The sequence below is a fragment of the Coffea arabica genome, chromosome 8c (assembly GCF_036785885.1).
Source record: "Coffea arabica cultivar ET-39 chromosome 8c, Coffea Arabica ET-39 HiFi, whole genome shotgun sequence".
Classification (NCBI taxonomy): Eukaryota; Viridiplantae; Streptophyta; class Magnoliopsida; order Gentianales; family Rubiaceae; genus Coffea; species Coffea arabica.
In genome coordinates, this window is record NC_092325.1 from 454,769 (window position 1) to 477,942 (window position 23,174).

General features: G+C 38.8%; 3 protein-coding genes across 3 annotated transcripts; 2 read left to right on the forward strand and 1 right to left on the reverse strand.

The window, feature by feature from the left end:
• Positions 1 to 792: 792 nt before the first annotated feature.
• On the reverse strand, positions 793 to 3,522 carry LOC113706333 (uncharacterized). The gene is made up of 4 exons (XM_027228217.2): positions 3,187 to 3,522; positions 2,930 to 3,044; positions 2,681 to 2,795; positions 793 to 2,421 (listed from the first exon to the last, which is right to left on the reverse strand). The coding sequence occupies exons 1-4, from the start codon at positions 3,285 to 3,287 to the stop codon at positions 1,541 to 1,543; spliced, it is 1,212 nt and encodes a 403-aa protein (XP_027084018.1). The 5' UTR covers positions 3,288 to 3,522; the 3' UTR covers positions 793 to 1,540.
• Positions 3,523 to 6,790: 3,268 nt separating this feature from the next.
• Positions 6,791 to 8,795, forward strand: LOC113706306 (glycosyltransferase BC10-like). The gene has a single exon (XM_027228178.2). The coding sequence runs from the start codon at positions 7,144 to 7,146 to the stop codon at positions 8,419 to 8,421; it is 1,278 nt and encodes a 425-aa protein (XP_027083979.1). The 5' UTR covers positions 6,791 to 7,143; the 3' UTR covers positions 8,422 to 8,795.
• Positions 8,796 to 16,635: 7,840 nt separating this feature from the next.
• Positions 16,636 to 19,404, forward strand: LOC113706752 (putative clathrin assembly protein At2g25430). Its single transcript, XM_027228727.2, has one exon. It carries the CDS (start codon positions 17,177 to 17,179, stop codon positions 19,079 to 19,081), a length of 1,905 nt encoding a protein of 634 aa, XP_027084528.1. The 5' UTR covers positions 16,636 to 17,176; the 3' UTR covers positions 19,082 to 19,404.
• The last annotated feature ends 3,770 nt before the right edge of the window (positions 19,405 to 23,174 follow it).

A 23,174-nucleotide genomic window follows, 5' to 3' on the forward strand; every position in this document is an offset into this window, starting at 1 on the left:
TTCAAAAAAAAAGTTTTGGGCATTTGTAGTAGTTCATCAACACCTCTAGTTAATGCAGCACACAGCACTGACACCATTTTCTACAAATCTTTGGGATTTTGATTCAACCCTGTCAAAATGCTCAGTTTTGACGAATTTATTACAGTCAGTGTAGTCTGAATACTTTTGGAAGTTGATGATGAAAGAGCCAAAGCCATGCAGTCCTCCAAAGACAATGGACAAGTAAAAGAGACACTTCTAAGTGTGTGTAATTCTGTACAGAAGGCCTCCAAAGGCCTTAACGAGCATAGCCCCCCACTAAGATGAATTGAAGAAGACATATTTGGTATTTTCATCTAATGATTCTTCGCCCCTTTGTGATTAAGACAGGTAGAAAAAGGTTCCAATTACCCCAAGTACGAGGAATCAAGATTGTAATTAGGTTCCGTGAAGAGTATCTTCATGCTGGTAATGTTGCAAAGAATAATCCCTATCCACCATAATGAATTTCATCAACTCAAAATCCAGACAAAACGTGGTCCACAATAAAGACAGGTCCATTTGCTCTACATAATCAAGCGTCCAAGCCTCGAAGGGGTCTGTCTTCTTCAAAAGTAAATAAAAACCCTCTTCCAAACTGACCATAATCCCCAAACACCCCCAAAAAAAAAAAAAAATTAAGGAAACAAAGTAAAGCACAAAAATCTTTCCAGCATTAAGGACTGCAAAAAGCTATAATGCAGAAAACAAGATGAGGAATGAAAGAAAAATAACTGATATAGCCACATCCGATACGTGCACAGAAAATATGGATTAATAAAAACTTCAGAATGCATTATCAGAGAACTTCTTGATTGAGCACACTTCTTCAGATTTACCATGAACTATTTCTCCACGACTTCAAGAGGCCCTATGAACAAGTTAAATATTTATTACCTACCCCCGATTGATTACATGACTGACCCTTTAAGTTCCTATATTACAAATAAAGTATCAAAGGGGAAGCAATTCACCCTAGAAGCAAAATGACGAATTCAGCTGAGAATAAGTCCATACGCTACATGTTGGAGCCAGAGGTCAGTCCACATCACCTTCATATTTGAACTTCTACAAGGAACTCAGCTTTTCAGTTCTCTACCATACATCCAGAGACTATTGAAACATATTATTTTGCACTTGTACCAGTGACTGATTACTGACTAGTTAGCAAAGTATGTCATGCCACATGGAATACTTGTACAAAAAAACACATTCCTCTCCAATACCTCACTGGTTTTAGTTAACATATCAGCAGATCCCTTCCACTGCTTGAGACTTCATGTTAAGCCTACTTGATTCTCATTTTCAGGCTTCTCTTACAGAGTTAGGCTTTAGTACAATCTTCATGATCACATTTCTCCAAGAAACTGTCATATGTTTCAGTACAAATTGCCGCATACCATCAGACTTGCTTGCCACCTCTTTACACAAAACCGTATTTCCAGATTTACAACATACAAGAAATCGGTTGGATAGCAGGAAGAATAGCCTGTTAAATTGCAAAACTTAGAGCCATAAAAGCTTAAGTCTGTTGCTGATCTGAACTGTTAATCCTTCCATTGACCTGCTTAAATGGGAACTTCAGCGGCCAACGATACTGCCTATCCTCCGAAGGATGACTAACAGCCACCTTTCGCTTTCTCAAAGTTGCCTCAATATTCACATTCTGGGTCTTATGACTCCATTTATTTGAAGAAGAGTCCAGCATATCATGACCATTGGGTTTAGGGAAGAAAGAGAAGTCTTTGTCACTTTGTGAAGACAAATCATTATCCTTGCTTCCCACTTTACATGTACCCAAACCACCACCATCTTCCACTTCTTGGGGGCAACTATTTTCTTCACCTAAGCATGAAACTCCTAAAGGACCCAAACGCAATGATAAATCACATCCACTTCCATGTGGGGTCTCAGAAACATAATGGGAACTTGCTTGTGATATAACATTTAAAGCATCCTGTCCACAAGTTGAACGCCTTTTCATCACACCTTTCTTATCAGTCTTCATGAGGTGAGAATTTGACTTGCTAGAGTCTTGAAATTGAAAGTGATTGCCATGATATAAGGGGTAAACAGAACATGAGCTTGATAAAGAAGGTGCTAGTCTTGGTCGAGATTGATGGTTAATGCTCGGAGAATTTCGCAGTTTGGGATACTCAGAATCTGTCTTTTGGATGCCAGAATTATCATAATTTAAGCAGGTATCGGCGGAATTCATCAAAAGATTTGGACTTTGGGGAATGAAGGAGCAATTAGTTGCATAATTTCCTTGAACTTTGTTGTCCAAATTGGTTAGAGAAACAGATATAGCCTCAGGTTTTTCTGGATTAAGGTAACATCTCGGAGTAATATTCCTTTGACTCCTTGAAGATCTTCTAGGAGTGCAGCCCAAATGCAGAGCAGCTACACATAAAAGGAAACAAGAGAGCCAAAGAAAGATCACTATCTATGCACAGTTGCACTGTTGTGACTGAGAAACTATCCTATCCCAACTCAAATTATTGCCTCAAGTCAACACACAGCCAGCATCACGAGTATTACTGATAAAAGGAGAAATATACACCCAAGAAGCAGCTAATTCTGAAATTGCAAAGAAGCCATTTCCACACCGGTAATAAGTGCTTGGAAGGAATAAAATGTTATTTAGAAAAAAAAAAAATACCTTCAATACAAGGCTGCAGAAGCTCTCCAGTTTCCGTACTCTCATCCCTTCTAATTATAGTATTTATGGCATCATTTGCTCTGTCTCGAAGTGTGTTGATATCCACATATTCAGCCTAAGCATATAAAGAAAAGTCCTGAGGAACTTTCACCGGGAAAAAGGAGAAAGAAGAAAAGAAAAAACGAAGCCAACACTAAAAATAATGAGCGACACAGTGCCACCTCGATAGCAGCAAAGGTTTGGCCTAACCTCGGAATTGGCTTTGGAATACATGATTTCTTCAGCTTTCAACACAACAATAGGAAGCTTTTCTTGCCATTCCTTGTTCTTTTTAGTAGCTGAGCTATGAATTTCGTTCACAATCCTTCAAGAACAAAGAGACAAACAGGACAACCAGCCATTAACATTTCCAGAGTTTGATGCTTGCGTATATCTGCAATTTCCTTACGAATGCATGCAGTTATTCAAGCGTGGTTCCATAGGAAGGCAAAAAACAGAAAAAGTACCTAAAAATTTCTTGGATTAAAGAGCCTCTGATGGGTTGGTGCCTGTCGCTGTGCCAAGCTCTCCTAACACATTCATAAGGCCTCGGGCCTGGTCTAGGCATCTTCTTGTTGAAGAAGAAGAAGTCAAGAACAGAGTGAGAGGAGAGAACGCAGTACTCTGTTTTGGAAACTCAGTACAGCTAATAAGCCTGTGGGGCGTAGCAAAAGCACTAAAGAGAAACAACAGTAATGCCTATGTTGTTTGGTGAGGGGTGACTGTATTTGGTCATAGAATTTGATTTGAACGCTAGTGGTACAGTACAACTTAGAAAAGATGGATTGAAGAAAGACTTTGAACGGAGTAACTACAGTAGTGGTGCTAACCCAAATTAATTGACTCAATTGATAAGAACGAATTACTTAGATCTTTGTTTGAATTACTTTTTTTCGTCGAAAAATTACATCGTTTTTTTAATTATATTTTTTTATTATCTTTTTTTCTCACATACATCAAATCGTTACAGTAAATTTTTTTATAAAAAATACAATCTAAACACAATCTAATTTTGAGAGTGCGTGTTGTGTTTCGTTACCAATATTCAAAACTTCAAACTTTAGTTTTTAAGTATGCTTCACCTAGATGATCAAAATCAAATGTATCTAAACTTGTTTATTTTACGTTATGTATAACATATTTTATATAAAAGTTTTTTTAGAAAACAGACTGTTGAGACACAGTGATAATGGGTATTGTTGCTATTTATGCGTGTGAAAGAGAAGAGAAGAGTAGAGAGGGGACGGAGATAAATAGAGTCAGAGTCAGGAGGGGTGATTGGGTCAGGGAAGTGGACGTGACCTTACTAAAACTTTTTGCATATTTGCACTTTCGCTTTTATCTGTCACTTGCCCTCAATTATTCAAGGCAAGGCAAAGGAGGAGGTGTTGATACTTGATAGAGTTTGGAGTGTTCCCCACTGATCCCATCCACATGCCTGCTTCCCTGCCTCAGGCCCTCCCTCCATCTCTCTTCCTCTTCTCTGAGTATATCTCTCTCTTTCCCGCATCCCAACAGTGTATGACCCCTTCGTGGCTTTGTCTGGTTACTCATCCTGATGATGAGTCGTCCTGACCATTCATGCAGTGGGAGGGAAACTCGGTTGCAAGATTTTGGTCACTGTCGGTGGCCGCTAGACAAACCCCGGCCTCACTCATGCAACCCTTTTTTCTAACTTCCACCGTACTCCCTACCCTACTACAAATCGACTGTTTGCTAGTGGTAGTGATTGGGCTTCTTTGCTAATCTTTCTTGAATTAGTAATAGAAGATAGAATTAAGCATCATTTGTTGTTCACAGCACTACGAACGAGTCGAATCGAATTGATCTAATCGAGCCGAGTTTTAATTTAGTTTTATTAAACTCGAATTCGAATTCAAGTTCAACGAACTATCAATTTAAAGGTTGAACTTGAAAAAAATAAAAAATAATTATTATTTTATTTTTAAAAAATAATAAAATAATAAAAATATATATATGTAATTTTATTATTAAAATAAAAAAATTATATATATATATATATATATATATTCGAGTTCGCTTGCTAACGAATTTAATATTTTTAAATTCGATTTGACCAAGTCGAGCCGCCTGCGAGCGGTTTGATTCGTCTGCAGCTCTAGTTGTCAATTATTGGGCACGATTGGAGCTAAACTCTTTTTAAGTCTGTCAAGATGAGAATGGTAAATGCAGGACAGGTAGAGTGGTGTAGAGTAATGGATTTCCTGGCAATAATAATATGTAGCTGAGAGGGTTTCTTCGGAGGGTCTCAATCTAATTTGTACTACGCTTCTCTTTCGGATTTCGAAGACTTTTTCAGCTTGTGCTTAAATTCTCATACATTTGGGGGCCCAGGTGAACAAATAGCACCTTGAGAATTACTACTTGCAAATCTGAGTTTGGTAGACCACATACCTAAGGCTTCTTCCGCCCACTAGTCCCTCAAGCACGAGGACGTGATACCGTCGTACCCAACCAAATTTTGGCTGGGTCAAATTTTAATTAGGAGCCCGTAAAAGGATTTCCAAACCAGTCCTGAAAGAAAGCAGGCCCATGTCCCAGCTTTTAGGTCCAACCAGTACAACAACAAGACGGATGTCGGGTCCAGTGTGCATCCCAAGCCACGTGGAGGAACTTGAGGTCCAAAGGTAATTGGGTTCTTTTTTCTTTTCTTTTCTTTTCTTTTCTTTTCTTTTTTGGAGTGTGGGGGTGGTGGTGTTCATTTTGCGGCCTAGATATGCACGTCTTAGTGACACTTTATATTAGTTCATATCACGCAGCTCGATTGGTCTCAACAAGTCTCCTTAGGAACTGGTGTTCAGTATCCGCAAGGGTCCGAGTCTCGTAGTTATCATGTCCGAGGGATGGGGCCTCTCCTCCTGAGCCGGCCGGAGTGGGATTAGTCGGGTCCCATAAGAATTGATCCGGACATCCACTTCGTCAGCAAAAAAAAAAAAAAAAATTCACGCATTAATATGAACCAAATTAACTACCAGTAGTCAGGTATTCGGTTCTTGAGTCTGGATGCTGTATGTGGAGGAATTCAAAAGAGAGAACACATTGTGCACAAAAATGCACTCTATCTAGCACCTGGGCAGCTGGATTTTTTTTTTTTTTTATCGACACAGGGATGTCCGGATCAATTCTTATGAGACCTGATTAATCCCCTGCAATCCAAATTCGGCATCCCAACCCGACTCTAGCACGTTAAGTGCGCGAAGGAATCCAACGAAACTGAGACTCGAACTCAATTCATGGGGTTTAACCCAAATCCACAAACCAAATCCAAAAACCCTCCTCTACGTTGGCTTTGGAGTAGAAAGTTGTTTACGTGAAAAGCACTTTTTGCACTACTTTTAACGCCCGGGTCTTTTTCAATCAGCACTCTTAGATAGAAAGAAAGAAGAAAAGGGTGTGGTGGTAAATGGTGGATGGATTGGCATTTGCCTTATTGCAAAATTTTGATGCTTGTTTGCACTCAAATCAACGTTGGATGGTCATGGTCATCCATCCACAAATTGCCTTTGCCTCGTTTGTCTATTATCAACAAACGTCTCTCTCTCTCTCTCTCTCTCTCTCTATGTATATATATATATATATATATATCCTTTTCTTTTGCTTTTTGGCTTTCCTTAAACAAGATTAGCACTACTATACTTACTGGTAGCAAGTAATTTGTCCCAACCAAATGTGATTTGCGTTTCATTAGGATCATGACTCATGAGAACTATTCCCCTGTACCCTTCATGCCATGCCCTCCTTTAACTTTTGTGGCCCTAAAAACTTGAAAAAAGAAAAGAAAAAGAAAGAAATAAAGGAGGCAACATGTATTACATTGCCCAATTTGCTAAAAAAAAAAAAAAAAAGCAACAATTTTTTTTTTTTTTAAGTTTGTATAATGATAATCAACCTGGCATGTAAGCCACGTGTTTCAACATTTTGCCCAAAAAAAAAAAAGCACATATCCCCACTCAATGACTACTACTTTCTTGATCTAATCCAGCATTGACCAATTGCTACGCTACTACTACTACTACTTGTGATTGAAAGCACATAATAGAAAGGTTGGAATTGGCGTACAAATTTTCTTCACTGTTTCGTCACAACTTTCACTAGGCATTACTGCAGATAATAGTATCCAATGTGTATAAATATATATAGATATATATATATCAACCTCGACCGCTATACTATACTATTCCATTAAAAGATACGGAGTATAAGAACACAAACAGATAATTTGACTTTCAATTTAGTTGCTCAGCTCAGTGTTCACTGGAAAAAATGTCATCACTCCATCATCGCCGTTCATTTTCTCTTTTCCCGGCAAACCGTACCAACTTCTTGCTTTCCAACCCAAACCTCTTAAAATTCTGATCTCACCGGAAAGGAATCAAGAAAGGAAGTATTGAGCTCAAACCATCATGCTCTCTCCAACCCCCCTCTCCCTCCTTTGCGCTCTCCTCCTCTGTTTACCTCTTGCCATAATCTTCACCATCACCACCCCCAGCTCCTCCACCCCATCTACCCGCTCCGCCACCTCCTGCCTTCAAACCTCCGCCCCCACCAGTACTACTGGAGCAAATAAAAGTGCTACAGTTAGGCCACTCTCGGCTTTACTTCCCGCTGTCAAAACCTTAAAGAAACCCCACAACAAAAATACTACTGCTGCTGCTACTGATACCGTGTCATCATCATCTTCTTCTTCTTCTTCACCATCACTATCTCAAGCTGCCACCGTCCGCGGAGGAGCTGCCCCTAATGAAACGGATGAAGATGATAACTCGCAGCTGTTACGAGTCAACCCAAACCCAAAACCGCCCCTCAAGAAATTAGCATTCATGTTCCTCACCACCACCCCGCTCCCATTCGAGCCCCTCTGGGAACTCTTCTTCAACAACACTCCCAAATATCTCTACAACATTTACATCCATGCAGACCCCAGCTTCAACTACACCACCCCGCCCTTCCGCGGCGTGTTCGCTCGCCGGGTCATTCCCTCCAAGCCAACTCGGAGACACTCCCCCACGCTCATCGCGGCAGCGCGTCGCCTCCTTTCCCGCGCGCTCCTCGACGACGCGTCCAACTACATGTTTGCCCTCCTCTCCCCTTCCTGCATCCCGCTCCGCTCCTTCAAATCTACCTACAGGATCCTGATCAAGTCCAAGAAGAGCTTCATCGAGATCCTCAAGGACGAGCCCGGGGCGTACGAGCGGTGGGCGGCGCGTGGGGAGGAGGTGATGGAGCCGGAGGTGAAGTTCGAGGACTTTCGGATTGGGTCGCAGTTCTGGGTATTGAAACGGAAGCACGCGAGGATCGTCGCGCGTGACAGGCGGCTGTGGTCCAAGTTCAAGCTGCCGTGCCTGAGCCCGGACACGTGTTACCCGGAGGAGCACTATTTTCCGACTCTGCTGAGGAAGGCGGACCCACAGGGATGCGTCCCGGCGACGCTGACGCACGTGGACTGGAGGGGCGGCTACGGGGGTCACCCGAGGACGTATTTTGAGGAGGAGGTGGGACCGGAGATGATCAGGGCCCTCAGAAAAGCCAAGCCCAGATACGGGACGGAAGGATCCAACGCGTCGGATTGGTCAGGGAGCGTGAGGAGAAGGCGTGACCCGTTTCTGTTTGCGAGGAAATTTTCTCCGACGTGTGTCGGCCCCCTAATGGACATTGCTAATGATATCATCTTCCGGGATTAAGATGGGATGACGATTGATTGACGGGACTGCTTTGTGATAATTTTGTAATTTTTGTGGAGCGGCAAGTAGGTAGGTTTTACTGCTACTATTACTAATTGATCATGACGTCATAAAAATTAACTTTAAAAAAAAAGGGCGGGACAAACCCGGGCCCTTTTTTTTTTTTTTTTAATAAATTTTGGGGGGGGGGGTGTTAAATTGTAATTAGAGAATACTTCTGTAGTCAAATACTGGTGGAGTATGCAAAAATGTTGCAAATGTTGACCACCAATTGTTTTTTTTTTTTGGGGGCTTACCTCGTTTCAATTGCTTTAACCAACATGTTAACTAATCAATCAATTGCAATAAATTGGCTAGGATTTTGCCATCTTTAATTTTTCTTTTCTTTTTCCTTCTCGTGATGTGACTAGGCCTGTCAACGATCTGGGTCTAGACACGAATCTGGTCCGAATTTGTGAAATTATTGCGGATATGGATAGAGATTTAATTCTGTTATTCAGACCTGGATCCGGATTCGTTTTGACAAAGAAAAAAATGGATCGGTTACGAAATATAGTATTTTGACTCGTATTAGATTTAAATTTAGATATAAATGGATTAATAATTTAAAATATATATATTTATTAATATAATTTGATTAGGGTGATGTATTTGAATAAAGTTAATTTGATTTTTTTTGTATTAGTTAGAAATTAGTGTATAAATATATATATTTTTATTTTTATTAGAAATTATAAAATTTCATAATTTTTTTTCGGGTAGATTCAGACTCGGAGTCGAGACCCGTTGAATCTGGATCCGAAACTAGAGTAGAAGATTTGTTGGATAAACCGGTCGAATTCGAATCCGATTTTATATGTCGGGTCCGAATTTGAAATAATAAATTTTGGCTTGGACTCGGCCCATTAACAGACCTAGTCTCGATAGGGGCACTAACTCTAAAGGCCCCTTTTCTGACTCTGAAATAATAATGGATTTGTTTGGATGTTTTATTTTTTTTAAATAATATTTTACATGTATCATGAATATATTTTTTAATATATATTTTTATTTTTTATAAATTATATCATAAAAAATATTACAATAAATATTGGTTCGAACTTGGGATTGGTGACAGCACAAATGGATGATTGTAATGCATGCATTAGTAAATACCAATTGATGATGAGCGTCCCCATCTCTACTTGTTGCTGTTGTTTTCTTTTCCTTGTGTACCTTTTTTTAAAAAAAATTTTTTTTGTTGGTTTTGTAATATTTTGAGATGCTTTCTGAAAGTAAGGAGTAAGGAAGCTACTGAGCGAGCGTTGTTTGTTTGAGTAAATACGGGACAAGATCATATTCATTGTCATCGGTCTTTACTCTTCCGCACATGATATGCTCTTGTTCGACCACCTTTCTTTGTAAAATATATTCCTCATTATTACTTAGTTTCTGCCCTATCACTTATCCTCTAACAATGGTTTACAATCATCATTTATGTTCAACTCTGTCTGCGAAAGGATGACAATCATATGGTTACTTTTTCTCTTCTTTTTCAATGAAAAAGATGGAACGAGTACTCAAGCGGTGGCACCAGGCACCACCCTCTGTCTGCCCAGGGCCGGAAATTCAAACTTCCACCGTCGCTATAGATACTCGTGGGGATGTATGCAACCGTTAGTTTCATATTGAGAGAAAAGATAACTCAACAAAGAAAGTATTTATATAGATGTGTGTAAATCAATACTTGGGTAGTAAAAGTAGCTTGCATGCTTATTTATGATAGTGACAATTTCAGAAACGTCCCTCGAGGTTTCTAGTAATTTCAGATAGTTTTCCTCACGTTTTAAAATTTTCACATACCTCCTCTAGATCATAGGTCTAGGTTTCACCTTGATGATGTAAGATCAAAAAAAAGTATATGCTCTCATCTAAATTTCCTTAATATGAATAATCATTAAAATTTTTTGAAAGTCAAGAATACATTTGGGTATTATCAAAATTATGAATTTTATTACTTAACCAATGCCTTGATATTTTTCATTTCTATAGTTTTTTATATCCATTCAAATTTTCAAATTCTTATCACTTCTTATTCTTTCTAACAAACTCTTTGTTTTAGATGTTAAAATCCATCGTCGTAATTCTTACCTTCATAATCTTTATCTCTCTATAGGTTTCTTCCATATATTGCCTACAAAACTGTTTGTTATAAAACTCACAATTCTTACCTTTTTCTCACTCAAACGGCCAAGCTCTTAGTTACCAAAATTCTTCTAACCTCTGCTCTCAATATTTGGGTTGGTCATCCTAAATCAATCCACATTTTTTCTCTGAATTGACACAATTTAATTGAAAACAAGTTTGATGTCTATTAAGAGAAACGAAGCAAAATATCAACAAAATGCAAGTTTAGGATAGTAATCTTAGCACGGTTTATCAAATTATACTTTCATGTAATCCAATAGTTTTTTGTGTTCAATGATATAAACAATTGGGTTGTTGGTAATGATGATTACTTCCATCATCACCAAAGGCAGTAGTATATTTGAGTAATAGAATGAAGGAGACATTTACCTTGATTAGCACATTTGAGTGATAAAAGGTTATAATTTAATGGCAATGGTTGAAATAATTCGGCCATAATATATAGTCAGGTCAAGAAGAATTCTTTTTTTCATTTTTCATTTTTCTGTTATCTTTTTCCTTTTTTTTTATATCAATGGCTTGTTTTTTGAAAAATTATAAAGGTTATTATAGTCATCATCTATTATCACGGGAGGTAAGTGTAATATTAAAAATTTCAAGAAAGTTTAGTGAAATGGTCAAAAACCTCAGGAGAGGTTTCTGAAATTACTCCTTTATGATATATACATTTTCCAATAGTCTTATTAGTTGGACTAGCATATAGCTATTTTTTGATAAAAAATATATATTATAGCGATTTGATATATATAAGATAAAAAATAGTTAAAAATTAAGTTAACCTAAAAATCTTTTTGAAGAAAAATGACCATACAAACAAGGTGCGGAATACAAACATATATGGTGCGGAATCATAACGGTTGTGTTTCTTTGACTCTGACATCACCATGGGTGCTAACCTTCGCAAGCAAAGTCCAACGCAAGTGTTGCGACAGAATTTTGCATGATCAAGCTGCAGAAAGTGAAAATCTCCTGGCTTTCAGAGCTATCTCTAGAGGAATTCTGTCTTTTGCAGAAACCAAGAAGCTGCCAAAATGAATGGCATGTCTCCAGCCCTTTTTCAGCACCAAGATTCTCAGAAACCCCCAGAACCCAGTGGCAAAACCTGCAATCACAAACCCATATATAGAACAATAATATTGACTCCTCTCTACTGTCTTCATCATCTTCTGCCTCGTGATCTTCAGCCGCTGTAGATTGCGATGGTCCATGAGGGTTGCATTTCTTTGGTACTGGAAGATTGGCTCGGAGAGGCTTGCTTTGAATTTCTGGAAAGCATATCTCTCTTCTTGAAGACAGCAAGCACTCAAATTTGTTCTACAAAAGCAACAATGCATGCCTGCAAGGAAGAATAAAAGCATTAACAGATGTGTTAATTGTGCCCCATACAGCTTCTCCATGTCAAAACTCAAAAGCTGGGCTGGTCTAGCAAAAAATTTCCTCGAGCAGGAAACGTATCTAGTAGTTTTCTTACTATGAGGAGGAGGAGGAAACAATTCCAAGAGCAAGCAGATACGCATTGATTGATTCAATCAACATAATCATCATTTTTTTCCTTATATAATTACCAGTTAATGGGCAGGAAATTTTGTGGAAATATATACGCGGAACTGCCTTTTTTTCCAAAATACATTCAGAGTACAGCGCCTTGATGGGTTGGGCCAGTAAAGCAGGATTATTCTTAATTCGTTTCCGTTAGTGTATGGTTTCTTGATAAGGATTAGGTTGGTCCAAGTCCTACTATAGATGGGAATCTTTAGTCGGTGCGGACTATTGGAAACCAGGTGGCCTATGAGCAATGTCGACGCCGCGTCTAAACCAACACATTCTACTCCTAAATCATCATATTTTGTACTCCAGATATATTTCCCCTTACAAAGGGTCGACGTCATCTGAGCATGAGAGCTGAGATCTCGATCTCGTAAACCTCACAAACATGAGTTTCAACCTGCACCCATACACTTATGCGAGTTTCATGTCGAGGTATCTTGTTTATATTCGTAAAATCCGAAGTCATATACTACCAAACTATTTCGAAAGACTAGGAATGTAATCTTGCCGAGTCGAGCGCGAGTATCGCTATGTTCGAGCTCGACTCGACAGTAAATATATATTATTTGAACTCAAATTTGAGTTCGAGCGAGTAGCAGAAATGGAATTTGAATTGGAAGAATGGTTCGAAAACCTGAGATTAACTCGATTGTGCTTGATTTTCTTGTGAATATAATTAAGTTCGAGTACTTGAGTCGATAAAAAGAGTAATTCTGATAATATATACAACTCCCATACCTAAAAGAGTAAAATTATAATAACTAAATATATAATTTTTAATTAATTATTTTATGCTCGGTAAGGCATGATGAACCACTGAACTTTAAAAATCAATAGTCGAATTTGACTTGAATAATTATTGAGTTACTTGCACTCGATTTTGACTGAATACAAGTCAAAAGTTTTTTATCGAGCTCCTCGTGGACAGCTTGTGAGTAGTTCAGTTTGATTACATCCCTACGAAAGACTATGTAAGGCACTTGAGACTGAATGGGAAAAGTGGGATTATTTAGTGTGGATACCTCGGCCATCTCGACTCGAAGGATACCTCGATTAACCTAAGTCAAAGGATACCTCGGTCAAATCGGCCTTTGTCAAAGTCCATTTCGAAATGACTTGTTTATTCGAGGTTCTCAAAAGTCTTGGTTCATCACTATGATTTGACTTGTAATTAATATGATTGATGTGATAGTCATCGTCGTATAATTTAACTTTACTCCTGATATCGCCATCATATCTTATTTTACAAAATTAAGTTATCGATAGAATTTGTCATTCGACTCCCTAGCTCCGCCAGGGATAAATACTAACCTCTTTTTCATTTGAGAGGTGTGTACTTCAAATCACTCAATATAATTCTAGACAACTATTGATTTAACTACCGGAGAGATCCCAGGGTGATTTAGCCTCGATCATTTCCTATTTTACTGGTGAGTGGTGAACTCATCTTGTGTTTGACCTCGACCCGGCTAGCTAGACTTCTCCAGCACACCTACGCGGTTCGTCTGAATGCAGAAGAATCCATGGAAGACCTGCTTTTTGAGTGCAAGGTAGCTGCTACGGCTTGGGAGAAACAGGAAAGCTTACTCATGGTCTGCTGAGCTTGATTGGATCTGTGCCTCTAGAAGTGATCAAATTCTTTTCTTGATCAATTTCGCAGGTTGGCAGTGAGTGCGGCTATATACTGCGTCTACGTGTGGAAGGCTCGAACGGAAGCTGTATTTCAGAACAAACAATAAAGGGAAAATCGTTCAAAACATCCCTCATATTTTGTAAGATGACTTTTTTCGTCTTTTACTTTTAAAAGTGTATTTTTACATCCCCTACAAATTCACATTGATCAAATTTGATCTCTATCTAGATTTTCGACTAGTTTTTGACCTGAATTTATCACATGTCTTGCACGTGATCATTTTTAGGGGTAAAATTATCAAATTAAAATTTAAATAATTTGATCTATAGTCCCTTACATTTTACAAAATGAATTGTTTCGTCCCTCACATTTTACAAAATAAATTTTTTAATCCCTCACATTTGACAAAATGAATTTTTTCATCCCTCATTAACCATGTGTATAAATAATTTTTTAAATCTATGTATATATCTATTTGATTTCACCTTAATAATACGAATAGCATATAATATATCTCTATTTGATTTCACCTAAACAGACTAATTGTAATTATATACGTGCTATTCAATAGATATATACATGGGTTTAAATCTGACAATTGTGTTCTAAACCCATATATATATATATATATATATATATATATATGATTTTACCATGTGAATCTCTTCAATATTTGTAACATTTCTCTTTTGGTAATAATTCATTTATTGAGTTGTGTAATAAGGTCATCTAATTAATTGGTCTTATTTCGAATTCTATAGTCATCTTAAAAAATTACAATTTAAATCTGAAATTTTTACTCGCTACAACAGTTGAATTTCTTACCTTGTAATTATCTTAAAATTTGAAAATGCCAATCACTTACTTCTTTTTGTCATACTTTCTTTTGTTTATTTTTTCTGTCCAAATTTAATTCGATATAAACATTTGATAATGTTTAGCATTATATGTCTTCTTTATTTTCAATGTTTGAGTAAAAGGAAATGAATATGAGTGAAAAACTAATAATTTTTTTAAACTCCTGTATATATCTATTTAATTTCACCTAAACAGTACATTCAGATAAAATCAAATAGAGATATATTATATGCTATTCGTATTATTCAGGTGAAATAAAAAAAATATATATATATATATATATATGAGTTTAAAAAAAAGTTATTCGTACACATGATCAATGAGGGATGAAAAAATTTATTTTGTAAACTATGAAGGGTTAAAAAATTCAGTTTGTGAAATGCGAGGGACAACAAAGGTTATTTTATGAAATGTGAGGGACTATGGATCGAATTATGTAAATTTTGATTTGATAATTTTACCCTTAAAAAATGATCACGTGCAAGGCACGTGGTGGATTCCAACAAAAAACTAATCGGAAATCAAGATAGGGACCAAATTTGATAAATGTAAATTTGTAAGGGACGCAAAAGTATACTTTTAAAAATGAGGGACGAAAAAAATCATTTTACAAAATGTGACGGATGTTTTGATGTTTTGAACAATTTTCCCAACAATAAATCTGCATGTGATGTGAGAATTGTAAATGCTACATTGTGTATCTACTATTTCTTGGAGGGGAGTACCCCTCAGACTAGGGATCTTTGGGAGCTAGCTAATTATTGAACGGGGAATTACACAGAATTGTCTTGATTGAATCTAGTTCTGTATAATTTTCCCAGTGTAAAGTATTATTAGACAGAAATTCTGTCAACATTTTCCGGCACACACGCACCCACACATATATATAGTAAGAAAATTTGACATTTTGAAACAAATGTGACATGAAATCCAGCTTTCAGCGTGTGTGGTCATGGCAGAAAAACAGAAATGCTGTCTTGACGATAATATGCTAGTTAAAACTTTGAAATTAGATGTAGGATAAGGGCTCCTGGAGCCCATTTGGATGAAGGCAAGCGTTTGACAATGGACGTACAATTTTTTTGGTGCTTCCAAAAGTTGTCAAGTTCTATACGTGGAACACCTCACCAAGCAAAGCTTAAAGTATATCATCATTTACTTTATCCCCAAAAAAAAAAAAAAAAAAAAAAGCCAGATCACCCAAAACAAAAATGAAAGGAAAAAAAAAAAAAAAAAAAAAAGCCAGATCACCCAAAACAAAAATGAAAGGAAAAAAAAAAAAAAAAAAAAAAGCCAGATCACCCAAAACAAAAATGAAAGGAAAAAAAAAAAAAAAAAAAAAAAGGGAAAGAGAGAAAAAGGTCTCAATCACCATCACCGTACGCTTGGTGTAACAACAAGAAGAAGGATTAATTATTAACATCTCAACCCACAACAGTAAAGAGCCGCTTTACTTCTTACGCTGACAGCTGTTGTACTTGATGCTGCTAACTACTACTAATATAATCTATAGGATTTGACACGTCGGTCGATGAATTTTTCCTCCATTTTTTATTCTTACGGTGTGCGGGTGTATATTTAGATGCATGGCATGTACGTGGTATTATTTTTTTTTAGCAAATATTAAGATTACTTAAATTTAAATGATCACGTCCCTTTTTAATAAATAAAGAAAAATGATCCTGCATCCAAACATGTATTATGAGAAATGGAGAGAATAAATGACCGGGTGTGTTTGGATTGTTGAATTATTTTAAATAATATTTCGTTTACATCATAAAAAATATATTTTTTAATTTATTGTTTTATCTGACATACATCGTATTATAAAAAATAATATAATAATTTTTTATTATTTTTTTATCTCACAAATATCACATTATAAAAAAATATTATAGTAATTATTGTAAATAATCTCCTATCCAAATAATTATTTCAAATTCCACGTAATATTTCGAATAATCTCCCTTCCCTGTAATCCCATCTAATCCAACTCATTTGCTGTCCTAAAAACGCCCCTCCACTGTCTCAGTAGACACGCACTCGCGCACTTCCGACACCGCCCGACACTCTCGCGATCCTCTTATTGCCATCGCTTGATCAAAATCCAGCGGCTCAAATTCTCCCGGATCCCAACCCCCCCAACTAATTTAAATCCACCTCTCAATCTTCCTTCACTACCACTTCCCATGATTATTATTGATTGATTTATTTCCCTTCTTTCCCTTCCGGCCTTTCCCCGAGTTTCCTTTCCCGTTTCAGAAATCAGAATCCTCCCCACCCCACCCCCACTCCCGAAGCTCAAATCTCGCAGCTAATCTAGAACAAAGTAGGGAGAGATTACGGCACCAAACCCATTACTCCGAACCCAAAAACCCCCACTTATATTTCAGCCAGATCTGTTCTGGGTTTCCCCTGGAATCGCCATCCCATTTCCTTCCTTTCTTCCCCCCCCCCCCCCCCCCCCCCCCCCCCCGTTTGATAGCAATAAGTTTTTCTTTTTAATTTGGGATTCTCAACTTTCGGATCATGGCGCCCAGTACGATTCGGAAGGCGATCGGGGCAGTGAAGGACCAAACTAGCATAGGAATCGCCAAAGTTGCCAGCAACATGGCCCCCGAGCTGGAAGTTGCTATCGTTAAAGCTACTAGCCATGACGACGACCCTGCTGGGGAGAAGTACATTCGAGAAATCCTCCATCTCACCTCTTCTTCCCGAGGCTACGTCAACGCTTGCGTGTCGGCGGTTTCCAAAAGGTTGGGAAAAACCCGGGATTGGATTGTGGCCCTCAAGTGTTTGATGCTCATTCACCGCCTGCTCAACGACGGCGACACCATTTTCCAGCAAGAAATCATGTACGCTACTAGGAGAGGTACTAGGCTGTTGAACTTGTCTGATTTCCGCGACGAGGCGCATTCTAGCTCGTGGGATCACTCCGCTTTTGTCAGGACTTACGCGTTTTATCTGGATCAGAGGCTGGAGATGATGGTGTATGACAAGAAGCAGAGCGGATCTGCCCATGGAGAAGACAGGTATAGATCTCCCCCCGGTCCCAGTCGGGGTTATGGCTATGATTATGATTACAATGAGTTTAGAGATGAGCCGGTTTATGGGATGAGGAGGTCGAGGTCATCCGGGGATGTCAGGGAGCCTAAAGAGGAGATGAAGGATGTGACCCCATTGAGGGAAATGAAGCCCGAGCGGATTTTTGGAAAGATGGGACATCTGCAGAGGCTTTTGGATCGATTCTTGGCGTGTCGGCCGACGGGTTTGGCCAAGACTGAGAGGATGATTATGGTGGCACTGTATCCTATGGTGAAGGAGAGTTTCAAGTTGTATGCTGATATTTGTGAGGTTTTGGCTATTTTGTTGGACAAGTTCTTCGACATGGAGTATCAGGATTGTGTTAAGGCGTTTGATGCCTATACTAGTGCTGCCAAGCAGATTGATGAACTGGTTGGATTTTACAATTGGTGCAAGGATATTGGTGTAGCGAGGTCATCTGAGTATCCTGAAGTTCAGAGGATTACTGGTAAGTTGTTGGAGACTTTAGAGGAATTTGTGAGAGATAGAGCGAAGGCGACCAAGAGTCCTGAGAGGAAAGTGGAGCCTCAGCCCGTGGAGAAGGAGGAGGAGCCGGTACCGGATATGAATGAGATTAAGGCGCTGCCGGCACCAGAGAGTTACACTCCGCCGCCACCAGCCGAGCCCGAGCCTCCAAAGCCTGTTGTACCAGAGGTGGCTGGAGATTTGGTGGATTTGAGGGACGATGGGGTGACTGCTGATGATCAGGGGAATAAGTTGGCATTGGCTTTGTTTGCTGGACCCGTGGCTAATAATGGAAATGGCTCGTGGGAAGCTTTCCCAGCGAATGGGCAACCTGAGGTAACCTCTGCTTGGCAGAATCCGGCTGTTGAGGGTGGGAAGGCTGACTGGGAGTTGGCCTTGGTGGAGACAGCTAGCAATTTGTCTAAACAGAAGGCTGCAATGGGTGGTGGGCTCGATCCTTTGTTGCTGAATGGGATGTATGATCAAGGAATGGTTAGGCAACAAGTGAGCTCTTCCCATTTAAGTGGTGGAAGTGCGAGCAGTGTGGCTTTGCCTGCACCTGGAAAGACACCAGTCTTGGCGCTTCCTGCTCCTGATGGAACAGTCCAGACAGTTGGACAAGATCCATTTGCTGCGTCTTTGTGCATTCCTCCTCCTCCTTATGTCCAAATGGCAGATATGGAAAAGAAGCAGGGGCTTTTGGTGCAGGAGCAAGTGGTATGGCAACAATATGCTAGAGATGGCATGCAAGGTCAAGCTAGTTTGTCTAAGATCAGCGCAGGGGGGTACTACTCTCCGGGCCAACCACCAATGATGCCTTATGGAATGCCTCCTGCATATGGAATGGGAGTACCACCTGCAGGGTATTACCATACTCCAATTTGATTGATCCATTTTGGTTTATAGTTACATCTTCATTTCTTTTTCTTCTTTTATTCCTTGTAGAATTTTCCCCCCCTTTCACTGTATTTCATGTGAAATTATTCTTGTAATTTGTTCATGCCAATGGGTAGAAAGGCTCAGAGGAAGAGGGGAAACTGAACCTTAATGGAATTAACAATGGTGGAGGATTTTGATGTGGAGTGCTCTGTGATTGATATGTTACCTCTCTCTGTTTTTGTAATACTTGGAAACTCTTGGCAACTCTATGTTCATGTGATTACACCACTTGTTTTAACGTGATGCTGATTTCATTCTTTTGATGTAAATTATGTCTCCAATAGTTCGTGGTGGTTAATGAAGTCAAGTTCTAATTGTTACTGTGGGTTTCTTGCTCTCTAGAGATTGCAACAACAAATGCGAGCTTTTGATGGATTACTCGTAATGCATATTTCTGCGCCTCTGGTTTGAATTTGGTCTGATTATCATTAGTTATTGCAATTGTGAAGCAGTGCTTCCTATGCTGAAGGATAGCTGCTTCTCAAAATATGGGTTCACATATGAGATTTAAACGAGTATGTAATTACTGCTGCCTTCGTTCGCATCAATTGTTGGCGACAGTAAAGTTGAATTCTTTTTTAGTTTGATTGTCCTTTCCCTTTTGGGGATTATGAATGTGGATATGCTTGGTTTTACCATGGAGGGATGCTTTCTGGTGCACTCCTCCTGATAGGTTATGGACGCGGTTAGGAAGACTCTGTACGTTTGATTGTTGTCAAGGCTTGGAAGACCTGTGGGGTTTCCTTTTGTTTGCCTTCAATATTACCGAGTCATGAAGCATACAAGAACGAGAAAGGAGATTCTCGATGTGGACTTGATTAGATGCCTTGATCGACATTTACTGGAGGGAAGAAAAAAAACTAATGCATACACGAGGATGTAGCAGAAAAGATGGAAGGCACCGAATCTGGCCTTCTGTTTATTCCACGAAGCTTCTTTGAGAGATGCTGACTTTTAGCGTGTCCAGGATCAGTAGTTGTTTATTAGCCAAACATGAAGCTGCCAGAAAAAACCAATTTAAACGCACATTTCAGCTCCTGATCAAATTTTAGCGTTTAAATACTCTTTAATCAGAACGCATGCATCAAAGATGGCGTTCAGGACGCGTCTTTTGACCTGTTTAGAAAATCGCCTGTGAGTTGGCAGCCCATCAAATTAATTATGATAGTGCATAATCATCAACTGGATGGGGAAAAAGATGCTGAAATAAGGGTAAGAGGTCAAATGCAATGAAGAGGGGACCATTTCTTGAATCTGCAGAGATAGATGAATACTTAATCGCTTGCATGCTGTAATTGTCGGCCTGTGGTTGACGAATACCGTCCGGGGAAAAGAATCCATTGGATTCTACAGACCACTGATTAAAGGCTTTCGCTATCTTTGCAGGACCCAAACTTTTGTTCTACGCTGCTACTTCTTTATGCTTCTGCTACATAAGTAATATTATGATGACCAGGGAAAGGCTCGAAACAGAGTTGAAGCTTCCCTCTTAATAGCAAATCTGACCTGAGGTTCTTGCACGCATCTCTTTTTTTTCTTCGACTTTGGCTTTGGATCTCTCTTTTGTTGTTGTGCTATGTTTATTCAGCAAACATGATGGATCTACTTTAAATATCACCTTCCCATAATTTTATTGGTTCTGAACCCTGTGGAGTGGATATCACTTTCACTCCTCCATTGAATCCTTGGTTGATGTACAAACTACAGTGACTACAATGAATTCTGCTTGAGTAGCGGCCGGATTCCTACAAAAGACTATTGCTTTCCTAGTGCACCCCCTACAAGAAAACAAATGAGAATGATAAATTTTTTTGTTTTTTTTTTTATCGATCGTCACTTAATTATGTCTGCTATTAATTTATGAAAAAGGGGCCATAAAAGTGACAAGTACGAGAGGCAACGGTCAAATCCTTGACCTCTTCATGTACATAAGACACTTTTTAGGCCTTGTTCGGATTGCATTTTTTTTGACGATTTGATATATGTTAGGTAAAAGGGTGATTAAAAAATATGTTCGCGAAAAACGTAGCAATTTTTCTTTGAAAACTTGCAATCCAGAGGGTTGAGAATGATGCTTTAGTAGGGTTTTTAACGTTAATGTTAATGACAAACTGACTTACAACACCTCACGAAGAAGCACTCTACCATCTTTGGCATTAGATATCTAAAATCTCTATTTTCTATACAGAACAAACTGGTAAAGTTGAGGATTTTGAGTACCTAGCATTAGGAGGGACTTAAGTCCCCCTCCTTGGGGGCTGTAGGTGGGGGTTCAACTCCCAAACTCCCACCTGCAGCGAAAAAAATCTAAGGATGATGATGCTAAAACACCCATTTGATCTAGTAAGATTTATATACATGTTAGTCTCAAACACAAGTCTTTTTAGACTCTCTTTCTTGTAGTCTAGAATAGAATAGTTACACAATTGTTATCGTTTTCGGAAGGAAAAAAAAAAAACAAATTAATAGATGTAGCTTTGGATCCATAATGAAAGATGATACCTAACCATCAATGGAATAGACTGCTAAATTACCAACAGCACCAGTGGTCCCATAATATTGAGCCGGGACAGTGATGGTACAGCTTTTACAAAGTCATTTATGGGATTTAATATTTTTACCAGTGAAATTTTGTAAAGTAGCCTGTCAATAATAAAATGCTCTGTTTATTTTTTCTTCTTGACAACCCCATGTTCAAGAACAAGTAGTGGCGTGGCTGCCCTTGAAAAGAAGCAGTATAATGTGATTCTTTTGTCACCTTTTGGACTTTAAAAAACTTTTGGGTCCATTAATTTCTTGTGTTACTGAGTCAAGTCCTCTTAATACCTAAGCAGAATTAAGGGCAACAAAGTAAACGAGTTAAAAGCAAAAAAAAAAAAAAAGTAGATTCAAAGCTCCAATACCATAACGCCAAGTCTGCAGATGGAAGAAAGAGCCACCTGCTTCTGCTTCTGCTCCTGCTGCTATAATTTCTTCTGTTTTACCTAATACTACTGGCAACTAGCAATGAAAGGTCAACGGATTTAATTGCTGTTGGACCCTTCTTCCCTTCCCTTTCCTTTTGTTATGTCATGCAATGGAGATTTGTAGGCCACAGAGGAGAGGAGGGGGCTGGTCATCCAATTTTCACCTTCCCTAGAGCCACCGTCGCTTTGCGGATTTCTTTATTCCATTTCTGGACGGCAGTTTTCTGGAAACTTTTTCTTTTTTCTTCTTGATTGCTAGTTTAGATTTGACTGACTGCCTCCGAAGTTTGCAAGAATTGCGTGAACTTTTCATCTGATTTCTAAATTTTGGTGTAGCCAGCCACCATAGAAATCTGCTAGAAGAACGAGGGCCCTCGATATCATTTCGAAATATCCCCTCAACGAACAATAATGTAGTGTTGGATTAGATGACTCCAAATGATCATATCAATACTACTACCGCTAGCATCCAGAAGGAAGGATGTTGAAATGTCTTAATCAGATCTTCTTCGACAACATATCTGATACGTTCCGAACCCTAATAAAAATCTGATTTCCTCCAAATTTGTTCTTGCTTGTTCTTTCCGCTGCATCTGTTTTAACAAAATTGAACAAGAAAACTTGAAATGTAGCTAAATCAAGAAATGTGTGCAAGTGAAGCTAAAATGACGTGAGGTCCAAAGTTTATCTTCTTAGTACTATCACCTCTCCTCCTCCTTCCCCTGCCCCCCCTCCCCCCAACAAAAACAAAACAAAACAAAACAACAAAAAAAAAAAGTGTTGATTAGAGCTGCATTAAGCCATTAGCCACCTAAACTGTGAGATATAGCTTTGGCATGGGATCCTAGAGCAGTAGGTCATTTTGCGCAATAGAAAACAAGAAAAAACAAATACATGCCGCCGTGCTGGAGAAAAGTGGGAAACCGGAGAGTAAATTATTGCTACGATATGGGATAATTCTATCCTACATGACATGCACTACCAGTGAATTACGTCTTAATTTGTCCCCACTACTAAAGTATGTTGTGAGAAGTGAGAACTGTCCGGTATTAGTATAGAACTACCACAAGGTT

What these genes read in the sequence shown, in the direction of transcription:
- LOC113706333 (XM_027228217.2), bottom strand. Translation starts at nt 3,287, where the DNA reads ATGCCTAGACCAGGCCCGAGGCCTTATGAATGTGTTAGGAGAGCTTGG. An exon ending in TTAATCCAAGAAATTTTTAG is followed by an intron (nt 3,045 to 3,186) that starts GTACTTTTTCTG and finishes TTGTTCTTGAAG; the next exon opens with GATTGTGAACGAAATTCATA. An exon ending in TCTGCAGCCTTGTATTGAAG is followed by an intron (nt 2,422 to 2,680) that starts GTATTTTTTTTT and finishes TTTTATGTGTAG; the next exon opens with CTGCTCTGCATTTGGGCTGC.
- LOC113706752 (XM_027228727.2), top strand. Translation starts at nt 17,177, where the DNA reads ATGGCGCCCAGTACGATTCGGAAGGCGATCGGGGCAGTGAAGGACCAA.
- LOC113706306 (XM_027228178.2), top strand. Translation starts at nt 7,144, where the DNA reads ATGCTCTCTCCAACCCCCCTCTCCCTCCTTTGCGCTCTCCTCCTCTGT.